Source organism: Scyliorhinus canicula, chromosome 19, assembly GCF_902713615.1.
Source record: "Scyliorhinus canicula chromosome 19, sScyCan1.1, whole genome shotgun sequence".
Taxonomy (NCBI): Eukaryota; Metazoa; Chordata; class Chondrichthyes; order Carcharhiniformes; family Scyliorhinidae; genus Scyliorhinus; species Scyliorhinus canicula.
In genome coordinates this window covers 104,362,523-104,378,103 of record NC_052164.1, presented here as the reverse complement: position 1 = coordinate 104,378,103, position 15,581 = coordinate 104,362,523, and the positions used below count along the sequence as shown (strand labels likewise).

The 15,581-nt window shown below is 49.6% G+C and overlaps 1 protein-coding gene across 5 annotated transcripts in view; it reads left to right on the top strand.

Annotated features, from left to right (window-relative positions):
* LOC119953875 (cell surface glycoprotein MUC18-like) overlaps positions 1–15,581 on the top strand; it is a 251,544-nt gene that overhangs the window by 223,907 nt on the left and 12,056 nt on the right. For 3 of the 5 annotated variants that reach the window (XM_038778484.1, XM_038778487.1, XM_038778488.1), the window contains exons 13-14: positions 10,982–11,017; positions 15,449–15,484. The exons of 1 other annotated variant lie outside the window; for it this stretch is intronic. In XM_038778484.1, the coding sequence (XP_038634412.1) occupies positions 10,982–11,017; positions 15,449–15,484 (72 nt within the window). The remainder of the gene's footprint in view (positions 1–10,981; positions 11,018–15,448; positions 15,485–15,581) is intronic. One more of the 5 variants, XM_038778485.1, reaches the window with a different exon arrangement.

Sequence of the window (15,581 nt, the reverse complement as noted above, 5' to 3'; positions counted from 1 at the left end):
GAAAGCCACTCGACCATATTAATTCATGAACTTTGGACTCACATATTATTTGGTATTGTATAATCACTGTCATCATGATTTGTACATGTCATCACTTATCTTCCTATTTTGTTCAATTTTAACACTACAGAAAATATGTAACACGAAAAAAGGGGGATGTCGTGATATGCATCACTGTAAATACACAAGGGGTTAATGTAATTACATTAAGACAAAGTAAACATTAGAGGGAGCACTAGAGACATCATGACATGCAGACATACAGCTAATAAACACATAGAATAGGACACGACCAATGGGCAGTCAAGACACCCAGAGGTGACACTACCACAAGGGGGCATTGTACAACCCATCTATAAGGACAGGGCACACATGCTCTTTCTCTTTCCACAGGCGACACTTAGAGAGAAGGACGAGGCAGATCAGAAGCATCACACCCACCACATGGCTTAGAGCAGACTGGTTAGTTAGGCTGAGTTACTATAGCAAGATTAGCAGGAGAGTCAAACTCAAGTAGGAGAATTGTTAACTGTTCAATAAATGTGTTAAACCTATCTCCAAGTCTGAACCTTCCTTTGTCAGAGCATACATCAAGGAAGCAGCTTATGCTACATGCAGAAGCGTAACACAACAGGTCGTGTCCATCTTGTGGATGGGAGGTGGGGTTACCCCCACCCCCTCTCTTTGTGTTGTTCCTTTTGTCCCCCTCCGGCTCCCTCTTCTCTTCCTCCTCCCCTGTGTTGTGTGTTCCTGACATTCCTCTTTTACTTTTCAGTTTTTCTCTCTCCGGGTTGTAGTTGGTCTTGAACAGGTTTGGGAACAGGCTGACAAATTGCCCACGTGTTTTAAGGAAGCCTTCGTCCAACCCTTGGATGGTGTATTTTATCTTCTTCAAGTGGAGAAATTCCACCAGGTCTGCCAACCAGTCTGCAACTGTGGGTGGTGCTGCAGACCCAAAACATGTGGGTGTGGTTGGCCGGGCCCCTCTGGCACCGTTCACATTTGTCCTCCACCTCCGGGAAGAACCTGCTCATTCGGGCTCTTGTCAGGTGCGCTCTGTGTACTACTTTAAACTGCATTAGGCTGAGCCTTGCACAGGAGGAGGTGGGGTTGGCCCTGCTCAGTGCTTCGCTCCAGAGTCCCCAACATATTTCTGTCCCCAGTTCATCCCCCCCATGTCAGTCTGATCTCGTCTAATGGTGTTCGGGCTCTGTCCAGTAGCTGTCCATATATTTTCCCACAGAGTCCCCCTTCCTTATTGTCCATATTCATCGGGCGCGATTCTCCGCTGCCCACGACGGGTTGGAGAATAGCGGGAGGGCGTCCCGACATTTTTTGCGCCCTCCCACTATTCTCCCCCCCCCCCCCCCCTTGCCTGACCCACGTCACGAATCGCCATTCGCCGTTTTGTACGCCGAGCGGCGATTCTCCGCGGCCGATGGACCGAGCGGCCGGGCCTTTACGCCTGTTGTTTGACAGCAGCAAACACACCTGCTTGCTGCCGTCGTAAAAACGGGCGCTGGATGCCCGTTTGGGGCATCCAGAGGCCCGTTTGGGGCGGGAGCACCACCGTTGTGCTCGGGAGGGGACAGGCCCGCGATCGGTGCCCACCGGTCGTCGGGCCTGCGTCCAAAAGGGACGCACTATTTCCCCTCCGTTGCCCGACAAGATCAAGCCGCCACATCTTGTCGGGCGGCGGTGGAGAAATGCAGAACCGCGCATGCGCGGGTTCCGTCAATGGTGCGATGATGTCACACGCGGATGCACGGGTTGGAGCCGGCCGCGCGTCATCTTGGCGGTCGTTAAGGCCACGACGCCGTGATTCTCCGGGCCCCTGGGGTATCCTACTGTCTCTTTCATAGATTTCATAGAATCTCCAGTGCCCCAGGAGGCCATTCGGCCCATCAAGTCTGCACCGGCCCTTGGAAAGAGCACCCTACCTCCACACTATCCCTGTAACCCAGTAACCCCACCTAATCTTTTTGGACACTATAAGGGCAATTTATCATGGCCAATCCACCTAACCTGCACAGCTTTGGACTGTGGGCGGAAACCGGAGCACCTGGAGGAAACCCACACTTCATGGAGGAAGTGTTTTATTTGTAGGTGTCTCATTTCATGTTCTGTCGGTAGTTCCCATTCCTCCTTTAGTTCGTTCAGCGTTGTTAGTCTGTGTCCTACATAGAAGTCCCTGACTGTCAGCGTTCCCCTGAACTGTCTCCATTTTTTGACGGTGATGTCTAGCATGGCTGGTGGGAACCTGTGGTTTCTGATATGGGAGCCATGGGGGACATCTTGGTCATTCCGAAGTGTTGCCTTAATTGGTTCCACATTTTGAGTGTGGCCACTACCACTGGGCTCGATGTGTATTTCACCGAGGGGAATGGGAGTGCTGCCGGGCCCAGAGGATCGATCCCTTGCAGGAGGCCTCCTCCATCTGTACCCACTCCGCCTTGGGTCCGTCCACCCACCCCCTCACTCTTTCCACTGTTGCTGCCCAGTAATGGTAGTACAGGACACCAAAACTGCACACAATACTCCAGGTGTGGCTTCATGGTAGCATAGTGGATAGCACCATGGCTTCACAGCTCCAGGGTCCCAAGTTCAATTCCTGCTTGGGTCACTATCTGTACAGAATCTGTTCGGAGTCTGCACGTTCTCCCCATGTCTGCCTGGGTTTCCTCCGGGTGCTCTGGTTTCCTCCCACAGTCCAAAGATGTGCAGGTTAGGTGGATTGGCCAGGCTAAATTGCCCTTAGGTTAGATGGGGTTTCAGGGTTACGGGAATAGGGTGGAGGTGTGGGCTTAAGTAGGGTGCTCTTTCCAGGAGCCGGTGCAGACCTGATGGGCCGAATGGTCTCCTTCTGCACTGTAAATTTGATTCACCAATGCCCTATACAATTGCAGTAAAACATCCCTATTCCCATATTCAAATCCTCTCATTATGAAGGCCAACATACCATTTGTCCTCTTTACTGCCTGCTGTACCTGCGTGCTTACTTTCAGCGACTGATGCATGAGGGCACCAGGGTCTCGCTGAGTATCCACCTCACTCAATTTACCACCCATTCAAATAATAATTTGCCTTCCTATTTTTGCTACCGAAGTGGATAATCTCACATTTATCCACATTACACTGCATCTGCCATGCATGTGCCCACTCAGCCTGTCCAAATCCCGCTGAAGCATCTCCGAATCCTCCTCACAGCTCACCCTCCAACCCAACTTTATATCACCTGCAAATTTGGAGATAATAAATTCAGTTCCCTCAACCAAATCATTAATATATAATGTGAACAGTTGGGGGCCTAGCACAGATCCCTGTGGTATATTGCCTGCCAATCAGAAAAAGACCCATTTTTTTCCAACTTTGTGCTTCCTGTTTGCTCACCAGTTTTATCCATCTTGAGACACTACCCGCAATCCCATGCGCATTAACTTTGCATAATAATCTGCGATTTGAGACCTTGTCGAAAGCCTTCTGAAAGTCTAAATAAACCACATCCACCAGTTCTCCCTGATCAACTCTACTAGTTAGACAATAGAACATTACAGAGCAGTACAGGCCCTTCAGCCCTCGATATTGCGCCGACCTGTGAAGCCAATCTAAAGCCCATCTACACTATTCCATTATTATTCATATGTTTATCCAATGACCATTTGAATGCCCTTAATGTTGGCGAGTCCACTACTGTTGCAGGCAGGGCAGTCCACGCCCTTACTACTCTCTGAGTAAAGAACCTACCTCTGACATCTGTCCTATATCTTTCCCCCCTCAATTTAAAGCTATGTCCCCTCGTGCTGGACATCACCATCCGAGGAAAAAGGATCTCGCTGTCCATCCTATCTAATCCTCTGATCATCTTGTGTGCCTCTATTAAGTCACCTCTTAACCTTCTTCTCTCTAACGAAAACAGCCTCAAGTCCCTCAGCCTTTCCTCATAAGATCTTCCCTCCATACCAGGCAACATTCTGGTAAATCTCCTCTGCAGCCTTTCCAATGCTTCCACATCCTTCCTCTAATGCAATGACCAGAACTGCACGCAATACTCCAAATGTGGCCGCAACAGAGTTTTGTACAAGTTAAAAAATTACAAATTAAAGTTACATCTTCAAAAAATTCTTTGTCAAGCATGATTTTCCTTTCATAAATCCATGCTGACTTTGTCTGGTTATACCACTGCTTTCCAAATGCTGTGCTGTGAAATTCTTGATAATGAACCCAAGCAACTTCCCTACTACTGATGTTAGACTCACTGGTCTATAGTTCCCTGTTTTCTCTCTACCTCCCTTTTTGAATAGCAGGGTTACATTCACTACCCTCCAATGTGTAGGAACCATTCCAGAGTCCAAAGAATTTGGGAAATGACCAATAATGGATCTACTATATCCGGGGCCACTTCCTTAAGTACTTTGGACTGAAGATTATCAGGCCCAAGAGAATTGTCTGCCTTCAATTCCATCAATTTCCACCAAACTATTTCTTTACTAGTACTAATTTCCTTCAGCTCCTCCCTAAAACTTGTGTTTCGCAGAACTTCTGGTACATTGTTCATGTCTTCCTTAGTGAAGACCGAAGCAAAGTACGAATTTAGTTCCTCGGCCATTTCTTTATTCCCTGTTATGAATTCCCCCGTTTCTGACTGTGTAAGAGGTCTACGCTTGTTTTTATCAATCTTTTTCTCTTTACATACCTGTAGAAACTTTTATAGTCATGTTTTATGTTCCCCGCTACTTTACTTTCAAATTGTATTTTCCCCTTTTAATCATTCTCTTGGACTGCAGCAGGGTAGCATGGTGGTTAGCATAAATGCTTCACAGCTCCAGGGTCCCAGGTTTGATTCAAGGCTGGGTCACTGTCTGTGTGGAGTCTGCACGTCCTCCCCCTGTGTGCGTGGGTTTCCTCCGGGTGCTCCGGTTTCCTCCCACAGTCCAAAGATGTGCGGGTTAGGTGGATTGGCCATGCTAAATTGCCCGTAGTGTCCTAATAAAAGTAAGGTTAAGGGGGGGGTTGTTGGGTTACGGGTATATAGTGGATACGTGGGTTTGAGTAGGGTGATCATGGCTCGGCACAACATTGAGGGCCGAAGGGCCTGTTCTGTGCTGTACTGTTCTATGACTGCCTTTGCTGAATTTTAAACTGTTCCCAATCCTCAGGTCTGTTGCTTTTTCTTGCTACTTTATATGCCTCTTCTTTGAATCCAATACTTCTATCTCTAATTTCCCTTGTGAGCCACAGTTTGGTCACAGTTCCCTTTCTGCTCCTGTGCCAAGTAGGAATAAAAAACTTTTGGAGTTCACCTATTCGTTCCTTGAATGTTGCCATTGCCTGTCCGCTGTCTTCTCCTTTCAGTAATATTTCCCAGTCCGCCATAGCCAACTCATACCTCACACCATCATAGTTACCTTTATTGAGGTTCAGAACCCTGGTCTCAGAATCAACTAACTCACTATTCACTTTGATAAAGAATTCAACCATATTATGGTCACTCATCCCCAAGGGTTCTCTCACAGCCAGACTGCCAACTAATCCTTTCTCATTGTACAACCAGTCCAAGATGGCCTGTTTCCTTGTTAGTTCCTCAACGTTTTGGTCCGGAAATCCATCTCATGTACACTGGAGAAATTCCCCCTCTATTGTACTGTGACTAATTTGACTCACCCAATCTGTATGCAGATTAAAGTCACCCATAATCACAGATGATCCTTTATCACATGAATCTCTGATTTCTTGCCTAATTCTATTCCCGACATTACCACTGTAGTTTAGATGATCTGTATACTGTTTGGTTGGTCTGTAGTTTGGATGGTCTGTAGTTTGGATGGTCTGTATACTGTTTGGTTGGTCTGCAGTTTGGATGGTCTGCATACAGTTTGGATGGTCTGTATACTGTTTGGATGGTCTGTATACTGTTTGGATGGTCTGTATACTGTTTGGATGGTCTGTATACTGTTTGGATGGTCTGTATACTGTTTGGATGGTCTGTATACTATTTGGATGGTCTGTAGTTTGGTGGTCTGTATACTGTTTGGATGGTCTGTATACTGTTTGGTTGGTCTGCAGTTTGAATGGTCTGTATACTGTTTGGATGGTCTGTATACTGTTTGGATGGTCTGTATACTGTTTGGATGGTCTGTACACTGTTTGGATGGTCTGCATACTGTTTGGTTGGTCTGTATACTGTTTGGATGGTCTGCATACTGTTTGGTTGGTCTGCAGTTTGGATGGTCTGTATACTGTTTGGTTGGTCTGCAGTTTGGATGGTCTGTATACTGTTTGGTTGGTCTGCAGTTTGGATGGTCTGCAGTTTGGATGGTTTGTAGACTGTTTGGATGGTCTGTATACTGTTTGGATGGTCTGTATACTGTTTGGATGGTCTGTATACTGTTTGGATGGTCTGGCATTTAGATGGTCTGTATACTGTTTGGATGGTCTGCAGTTTGGATGGCCTGTATACTGTTTGGACGGTCTGTATACTTTTTGGATGGTCTGGCGTTTGGATGGTCTGTATACTGTTTGGATGGTCTGTATACTGTTTGGATGGTCTGTAGTTTGGATGGTCTGTATACTGTTTGGATGGTCTGTAGTTTGGATGGTCTGTAGTTTGGATGGTCTGTAGTTTGGATGGTCTGTAGTTTGGATGGTCTGTAGTTTGGATGGTCTGTATACTGTTTGGTTGGTCTGCAGTTTGGATGGTCTGCATACAGTTTGGATGGTCTGTATACTGTTTGGATGGTCTGTATACTGTTTGGATGGTCTGTATACTGTTTGGATGGTCTGTATACTATTTGGATGGTCTGTAGTTTGGATGGTCTGTATACTGTTTGGTTGGTCTGCAGTTTGAATGGTCTCTATACTGTTTGGATGGTCTGCAGTTTGGATGGTCTGTATACTGTTTGGATGGTCTGCAGTTTGGATGGTCTGTATACTGTTTGGATGGTCTGTATACTGTTTGGATGGTCTGTATACTGTTTGGTTGGTCTGTATACTGTTTGGATGGTCTGCATACTGTTTGGTTGGTCTGTATACTGTTTGGATGGTCTGCATACTGTTTGGATGGTCTGCAGTTTGGATGGTCTGTATACTGTTTGGATGGTCTGTATACTGTTTGGATGGTCTGTATACTGTTTGGATGGTCTGTATACTGTTTGGATGGTCTGGCATTTAGATGGTCTGTATACTGTTTGGATGGTCTGCAGTTTGGATGGCCTGTATACTGTTTGGACGGTCTGTATACTTTTTGGATGGTCTGGCGTTTGGATGGTCTGTATACTGTTTGGATGGTCTGCAGTTTGGATGGCCTGTATATTGCCCCTACAAATGTTTTCCCCTTTAATGTTTCCTGTTCCCTCCCAGTCTTGCATTCTCCTCTCTCCCCTTCCTTCCTGTATTCTCTCTCTCTTCAAGGGGAGACTTGATAGAGGTTTATAAGATGATCAGGGGAATAGATAGAGTAGACAGTCAGAGACTTTTTCCCCGGGTGGAACAAACCATTACAAGGGGACATAAATTTAAGGTAAATGGTGGAACATATAGGGGGGATGTCAGAGGTAGGTTCTTTACCCAGAGAGTAGTGGGGGCATGGAATGCACTGCCTGTGGAAGTAGTTGAGTCGGAAACGTTGTGGACCTTCAAGCGGCTATTGGATAGGTACATGGATTATGGTAGAATAAAGGAGTGTAGATTAATTTGTTCTTAAGGGCAGCACGGTAGCATTGTGGATAGCGCAATTGCTTCACAGCTCCAGGGTCCCAGGTTCGATTTCGGCTTGGGTCATTGTCTGTGTGGAGTCTGCACATCCTCCCCATGTGCGCGTGGGTTTCCTCCGGGTGCTCCGGTTTCCTCCCACAGTCCAAAGATGTGCGGGTTAGGTGGATTGGCCATGCTAAATTGCCCGTAGTGTAAGGTTAATGGGGGGATTGTTGGGTTACGGGTATACGGGTTACGTGGGTTTAAGTGGGGTGATCATTGTTCGGCACAACATCGAGGGCCGAAGGGCCTGTTCTGTGCTGTACTGTTCTATGTTCTATGTTCTATGTCTGCGTGGATTTCCTCCAGGTGCTCCGGTTTCCTCCCACAGTCCAAAGATGTGCAGATTGGGTGGATTGGCCATGATAAATTGCCCTTAGTGTCCAAAATTTAATGATCTATGATTAACCTAGGACAAAAGTTCGGCACAACATCGTGGGCCGAAGGGCCTGTTCTGTGCTGTATTTCTCTACGTTCTATGTTCCCCTCCCTCCCACATTCTCTTTCCCCCTCTCTCCTGCGGTTTCACGCTTTCCTGTAGTCCCACCCACTCCCTACTCCCCCACAATCTCTCCCTTCCCTCCTGCATTCTCTCTCCCTCCCTACTACATTCGATCTCATTCCCCTCCTGCATTCTCTCTCTCTCTCTACCTTCCTTCTGCCGTCTTTCCCCCTCTCTGCTGCATTCTCTCTCTCCCCTTCATTCCTGCATTCTTCCTCTCAACCCTTCCCTCACACATTCTCTCACCCCCTTCCTCCCGTGTTCTCTCTCTCCCCCTCCCTCCCACAGTTCCTCTCTCTCTCTCTCTCCTATATGCTCCCCTCTTCGTTCCTGTAATCTCTCCCCCCCCCCCCCCCCCCCCCCCCCCGGCTCCTCAGCAGACTCATGGCCACTCTGTGCTGATTCAGGCCTCAGACTGAATGAGGCGCACTGTTGGCTGCTCCTTCAATCGCAGACTGTTTCTTGCTGACTTTTGCTGATAATAAGTGTACAAGTGAGTGAGGGAGAGAAAGGATCTGTGATTGGAGGAGACTTCTTGCAGAATCTTTCATTTGACTGGATATTTTGAATGTACGGGCTGAGTCAGGAAGCATGGCACTGTGCCGTGCGGGCCAAGGCTGAGCATGCTGGGTCCAACCCACTGCATGTAGGTTGTGCTAATTCGCTATGTGTCAAAGGTCAAAATGTGTTCCCTGTCATAATATCCACTCATGTATATAATGAGGTGCAGACAGGCAGTGATTGACACACAGGATGACCAGTAAGCACACAGCACAGTGCAGCCAATCACCAGACAGGACACTACCACTATAAAGCCAGAGGGCACTAGGTTTCCCGCTCTCTCTGGACCCAGCCACTGAGACAGTCAGAGTCCACGAGCTAGCCAGTGCAAACACCAGGGTAGCTAGTAAGTCTGGTCAGGCTAGTACTAGGTCCCCAGTCAGTTCAGTATAGTGTCGACCCACAGCTGAATATGTTTATCAGTTCTATCGTTGAATAAAACAGTGTTGGATCTTCTCCAGTGTTAGGGGTCTGTTTCTAGCTTCCTTGCATTGAGTGCAGTCCACATCGTACCAACCTGCCTAACACATCATGGTACTAGAGTGATACTGATCTTGACGGACCTACCTCGAGTGAATCAGCATTGACCAGCAAGCAGCCATCCGGTGACATGGAAAACATCCGGCCTCCTCCGCAGCTCCACATCCCCGGCAACCTCGGCGTCAATTGGAAGATCTTCAAACAAAGGTTCTTCTTGTACATCGAGGCCTCCGACCTCGAAGCCGTATCGGATGCCAGGAAGATCGTGCCATTTCTCTCCACCGCGGGGGACCACGCCATCCACATCTACAACTCCCTTACATCCGCTGAAGGCGAAGACAAAACGAAATTCAAAACAGTCCTGCTGAAGTTCGACAGCCACTGAGGTGAATGAGAGCTTTCAACGGTACGTTTTCCAGCAGAGGTTTCAGGGTAAGGATGAACCTTTTCAGTCCTTCTTGACCCATCTCCGCCTCCTAGCGCAGTCATGTCTCGACGGCTGATTCCATGATCCGGGATCAGATCGTTTTCGGGGTCCACTCCGACTCCCTTCGGCAGCAGCTCCTGAAAGTCAAACAGTTGACCCTCCCTATCGCTATCGAGACGTGCGTTGTCCTGAGCATGCCACATATGATGCTCATGCCACGGATCTACCCGAGTTGGCCGCAACTGATCATGTTTGTGTCCAGTTGCCTGAGGGCAGCTGGTCAGCCACAGCTGTTGTGATCAAACAAGTGGCCCCAAGATCATTCCTTGTCCGCATGGCTGATGGCTCCCTGCTACGGCGCAACAGACGGGCATTGCCACGAGTTCCACGCCCGCTACCTGACCGAAGTGCCCCGCTGCCTACGATGCTTCCTCCGGACGTACACGGCCACCGATCTACCAGCAATCCTGCTGGCCCACGCGACCACCTCGATGGCAACGATCCCGCCTATCCACGTGCAGGCGGCTTCTGATCCACTTCTGCGGCCATCGACAAGAATTCGTCGCCCACCACAAAGACTGAATCTGTAGACTGAATTTTTGTACATTTTGTGACTTCATCGATTTAACCTCTGTAAATATTGTTTCGTTTGCCATGTATCTGCACTATCGACACCTTCCTATGTATATACGTTCATTTAGACACCTTTGGTACACAGTCAGGCATATGTTAATATATACGCATGCACACTTTAGTATTTATTTAACTAAAAAAAAGGGGGGAGATGTCATAATATCCACTCATGTACATAATGAGATGCAGACAGGCAGTGATTGACACACAGGATGACCAGTAAGCACACAACACAGTGCAGCCAATCACCAGACAGGACACTACCACTATAAAGCCAGAGGGCACTAGGTTTCCCGCTCTCTCTGGACCCAGCCGCTGAGACAGTCAGAGTCCACAAGCTAGCCAATGCAAACACCATGCGGTAGCTAGTAAGTCTGGTCAGGCTAGTACTAGGTCTCCAGTCAGTTCAGTATAGTGTCGACCCACAGCTGAATATGTTTATCAGTTCTATCGTTGAATAAAAGTGTTCGATCTTCTCCAATGTTAGACATCTGTTTCTAGCTTCCCTGCATCGAGTGCAGTCCACATCGAACCAACCTGCCTAACACATCATTCCCCACAACAATCTCTTCTTGCTCTTTTTGTGCACACTGTGCGCTCTCTTAATGATTCTCTCCCCTCCTTCACAGGGGCAGTGGCAGTTTCAACAAAAACTCCTCCTACTGGTAAGAATCAGTTACTTGAGATCAGTGCTACATCTTTTAAAATATTAATTTGTGGGATGTGGGTGTCGCTGATTGGGCCGGCGTTTATTATTGTGCATTAAGCTGCTGAGTTAATATGTCAGCATTGTGATTAGGATAAGCATGAGTTGGGGCAAGGGCGTGAATCCAGGAACTGGAAATGGGAACCAATGCTCAATGTCACTGACAGATAGGATGAATGTCAATGTGGCTGCTGGGATATGTCCCAAATGTGGGCAAGTGTGACTAACTTAGTGATAGCAACTGGGCAGCATGGACAAGCTGGGCTGAAGGGCCTATTTCCATGCTGTAAACATCTGTGACTCTATCTATGGTTGCTGGATTCATGCTGAAACATTTTGGAAATCTTTTGGATTGGCACTTGTAAATAATGTTACTCCAAGGGAAATTTTGCATCATTTTTCTTTGTGCTGTCAAGCAAATTAACTTCACTTTTAAGAATGTTTTTGTTGTTTTTCACATTTTAACGTTACACATTTCAGTTTGTGCATTAAATTATCAAGTGTCATCATCGCGTGTATTATCAAACAAAAGCCACCAAGGTGGAGTTAGAATTACAAAAGAGTGATAGACCAAAGAGAGAGAAAAACAAAACACAAACAAGGATCACTGTACATATTTACATCAACATGTTTTGTCCCCTTCAGGGGCTGTGGGCCTCATTTGGCCGATCTGCCTCTGTTGCCCTGCCTTAACCCTGGCATGTGTTTCCTCACGTATTGCTGCTCCCTCTGGTTCTCTGTTTGCCTTGGGCCGTCCCCTGCGGCTTTGCCCCTTGTGTTCCACAATCTTTTTTAGGGGCTTTTGCCCCTCCCCCTTCCCTTTCCTTTATGATGTATGGCTCGTCTGTGCCCCCCTCCCTATGTTCACCCTGTTGGCTACAAACAGGTCCTGAAACAAGTTGGTGAATGGCCTCCATGTTTTGTGGAAGCCCTTTTCCGATCCCTGGATGGCAAATTTGATTTTCTCCAGTTGGAGGAATTCCGACAGGTCGGACAGCCAGTCTGCAGCTTTGGGTGGTGCTGCTGATTGCCAGCCAAGCAGGATTCTTTGACGAGTTTTCGGAAGGCAAAGGCAAGGGCCTCCCCCTCCCCATGAAGAGTTCTGGCTGATCTGATACCCTGAAGACCACCACTTTCAGGCTTGTCTCTACCCTCACCCACACAATGTGGACGTTACCTCAAAGAAGGCTGTCCAGAACCCGATATGTCTGGGACATGCCCAGAACATGTGGATGTGGTTGGCCGGGCCTCCCTGGCACTGTTCACATTTGTCCACCACCTCTGAGAAGAACCTGCTCATTGGGGTTCTGGTTAGTGGGCTCTGTGGAGGTGGGGTTTGTCCTGTTCAATACTTCACTCCAGAGTCCCTACCCTATTTCTGTCCCTAGTTCTTCCTCCCATTTTTCCCATGCCTCGTCCAGCGGAAAACGTGCCTCTAACCCATGTAGTTCCCCGCAATTCCCTCTTCCCAGGTTGCCGTGTCCAGGGATTCCTCTATCATGAGTGTCTCACTTACCATGGATATGATGGTGTCTCCTATCAGAGGATGTTTTTGATTTATAGTTTGTTCCCTTTGGGCAGTTGCAACCCTTCCATCAGCTCCTCGAACGTCGCTAGTTTGTCACCTGTGTAGAATTCTCTAACCTTCAATGTCCCCCAGTCCTGTCTTCACTTCTTAAAGATGGCGTCCAGTGTGGCTGTCGCAAACCTGTGGTTATTGCAGAAGGGGCCATGGTCAGGCCGTAGTGCTGCCTTTGCTGCTTCCATGTCCCGAGTGTGGCTATTACCACGGGGCTTGTAGAGTACTTGGCTGGCAGGGATGGGAATGCTATTGTGGTAAGGGCCCAGAGGGACGTCCCTATGCAGGAACTCTCCTCCACCCTGACCCATTCTGCTTTCATCTCTGTTACCCATCCCCTGACTCTTTCGGCTGTAGCCGCCCAGTGGTAGTATTGCAGGTTTGCGAAGGCCAGGCCTCCCATGCTTCTCTTTCGCTGCAGGAGCCTTTTGGAGATCTTTGGGTTCTTACCCTCCCCACACACATACACCATGATCATACTATCGATTGTGTTAAAAAATGCCTTGGGGATGTCAATCGGTATGGATCTGATCAGGAAGAGGAACCTGGGCAGTATGTTCATCCAGATCGTCTGCACCCTCCTTTCCAGTGAGAGTGGGAGTGTGTCCCACCTCTGCAGGTCCTCCTTTACCTCCGCCACCAGACTTGTCAGGATGCATTTGTGGATCCGTATCCAGTTGTGGGGAATTTGAATTCCCAGGTAGTGGAATTTGTTTTGGGTTTGTTTGAACAGCAGTCCCTCCTGCTCGGCCCCTCCCCCTGTGGGTTCACTGGGAAGATTTCACTTTTGCTCAGGTTGAGTTTGTAGCCCGAGAAGGCTCCAAAACGTCAGGAGCTTCCTGATCCCCTCCAGGCTGTTTGGGGGACGGGACGTAGATGAGCAGATCACCGCAATGAGTGAGACTCTGTGTTCTCTGCCCCTTCTCTGGATCCCCTTCCAACTTCTTTTTGTTCTGAGGGCAATCGGCTGTGGTTCAATCACCAGGGCGAATAGGAGCGGGGATAGAAAGCATTCCTGCCTTGTGCACCTGTGAGCATTCTCTCGCTTCCCCCTCCCTCCCGCATTCTCTCTCTCTCTCCCTCCCCCCCGCATTCTCTCTCTCCCCCTCCCTCCCGCATTCTCTCTCCCCCCCCTCCCTCCCGCATTCTCTCTCCCCCCCTCCCTCCCGCATTCTCTCACTCCCCCCTCCCCCTCCTGCATTCTCTCTCCCCCCTCCCGCATTCTCTCTCCCCCCTCCCGCATTCTCTCTCCCCCTCCCCTCCCGCATTCTTTCTCTCTCTCTCCCCCTCCCCCCTTATTCTCTCTCTCTCCCCCTCCCCCCGCATTCTCTCTCTCCCCCTCCCCCCCGCATTCTCTCTCTCCCTCTCCCCCCCACATTCTCTCTCTCCCCCTCCCCTCCGCATTCTCTCTCTCCCCCCCTACCCCCCCCGCATTCTCTCTCTCCCCCTCCCCCATTCTCTCTCCCCCTCCCCTGCATTCTCTCTCTCCTCCTCCCCTGCATTCTCTCTCTCCCCCTCCCCTGCATTCTCTCTCTCCCCCTCCCTCCCACATTCTCTCTCCCCCCCTCCCTCCCTCATTCTATCTCTCCCTCTCCCCACGCATTCTCTCTCTTCCCCTCCCTCCCGCATTCTCTCTACCCCCCTCCTCCCCCCCGCATTCTCTCTCTCCCCCTCCCCCACATTCTCTCTCTCCGCCCCCCGCCCCCCCCTCTCATGGCCACTCTGCTGTTTCAGGCCTCAGACTGAATGAGGCTCACTGTTGGCGGCTCCTCCAATCGCAGACTGTTTGTCGCTCATTTTGCTGAGCACAGTAAGAAGTCTTACACCAGGTTAAAGACCAACAGGTTTGTTTCGAACACTAGCTTTCAGAGCATTGCTCCTTCCTGAGGAGCGTTCTCTGCTCCTGCTCCTTCCTCTTCCTTCACCTGAGGAAGGAGCAGTGCTCCGAAAGCTAGTGTTTGAAACAAACCTGTTGGACTTTAACCTGGTGTTGTAAGACTTCCGCCACGCCGGTCGGGGGCAGTTGGCAGCGCTCCCCCCCCCCACCCCACCAATTTTATGAGCCCCGATGGGCCGAGCAGCCATCCACTTTTGGCCAGTCCCGCCGGCTTGGGGTATGTATGGTGCCACACTGCAGGACCTGGTAGGTAAGTCAGCTTGGGCGGTCCTCAGGGTAGGGGGGGTGCGGGGGATCCGCCCCCGGAGGGGGGGCCCCCACGGTGGCCTGGCCCACAATCGGGGCCCACCGATCTGTGGGCGGGCCTGTTCCGTGGGGGCACTTCTTCCTCCCTCGCCGGGCCCTTGTAGGGCTCTGCCATGGCCGGCGCGGAGAAGAGAACCTCCCGCGCCTGTGGCAAAATACGACGGCCGGTCTGCGCATCCACGGAATCACGCCAGCGGTTCCGCGCATGTGCGAAATCACGACGGCTGTTCCGCGCATGCGCAAACACGCGCAGACCCTTCGGCGCTGGCTGGAGCGGCACCAACCCCTCCGCCGTCCACCTGGCCCCCTAGACAGGTGACAATTTCTCACCTTGGGGTGCCTGTTGTCGCCGGAGTCGTTTGTGCCAGTTTCCCGCCGGCGTGGGGACTTAGTCCTCGGAAGAGAGAATCCCAGCCCTTGGCTGCTGGACTGTGCCGTGCAGGCCAAGGCTGAACAAGCTGGGTCTAACCCACTGCATGTAGGTTGTGCTAATTCGTAATGCTAATACTATGTGTCAACGGTCAAAATGTATTCCCCACAACAATTTCTTCTTGCTTTTTCTGCGCACACTGTGCGCTCTCTTAATGATTCTCTCCCCTCCTTCACAGGGGAAGTGGCAATTTCAACAAAAACTCCTACTACTGGTAAGAATCAGTTACTTGAGATCAATGCTACATCTTTTACAATATTAATTTGTGGTTGTTGCAGATGGGGCCATGGTCAGGCCGTAGTGCTGCCTTT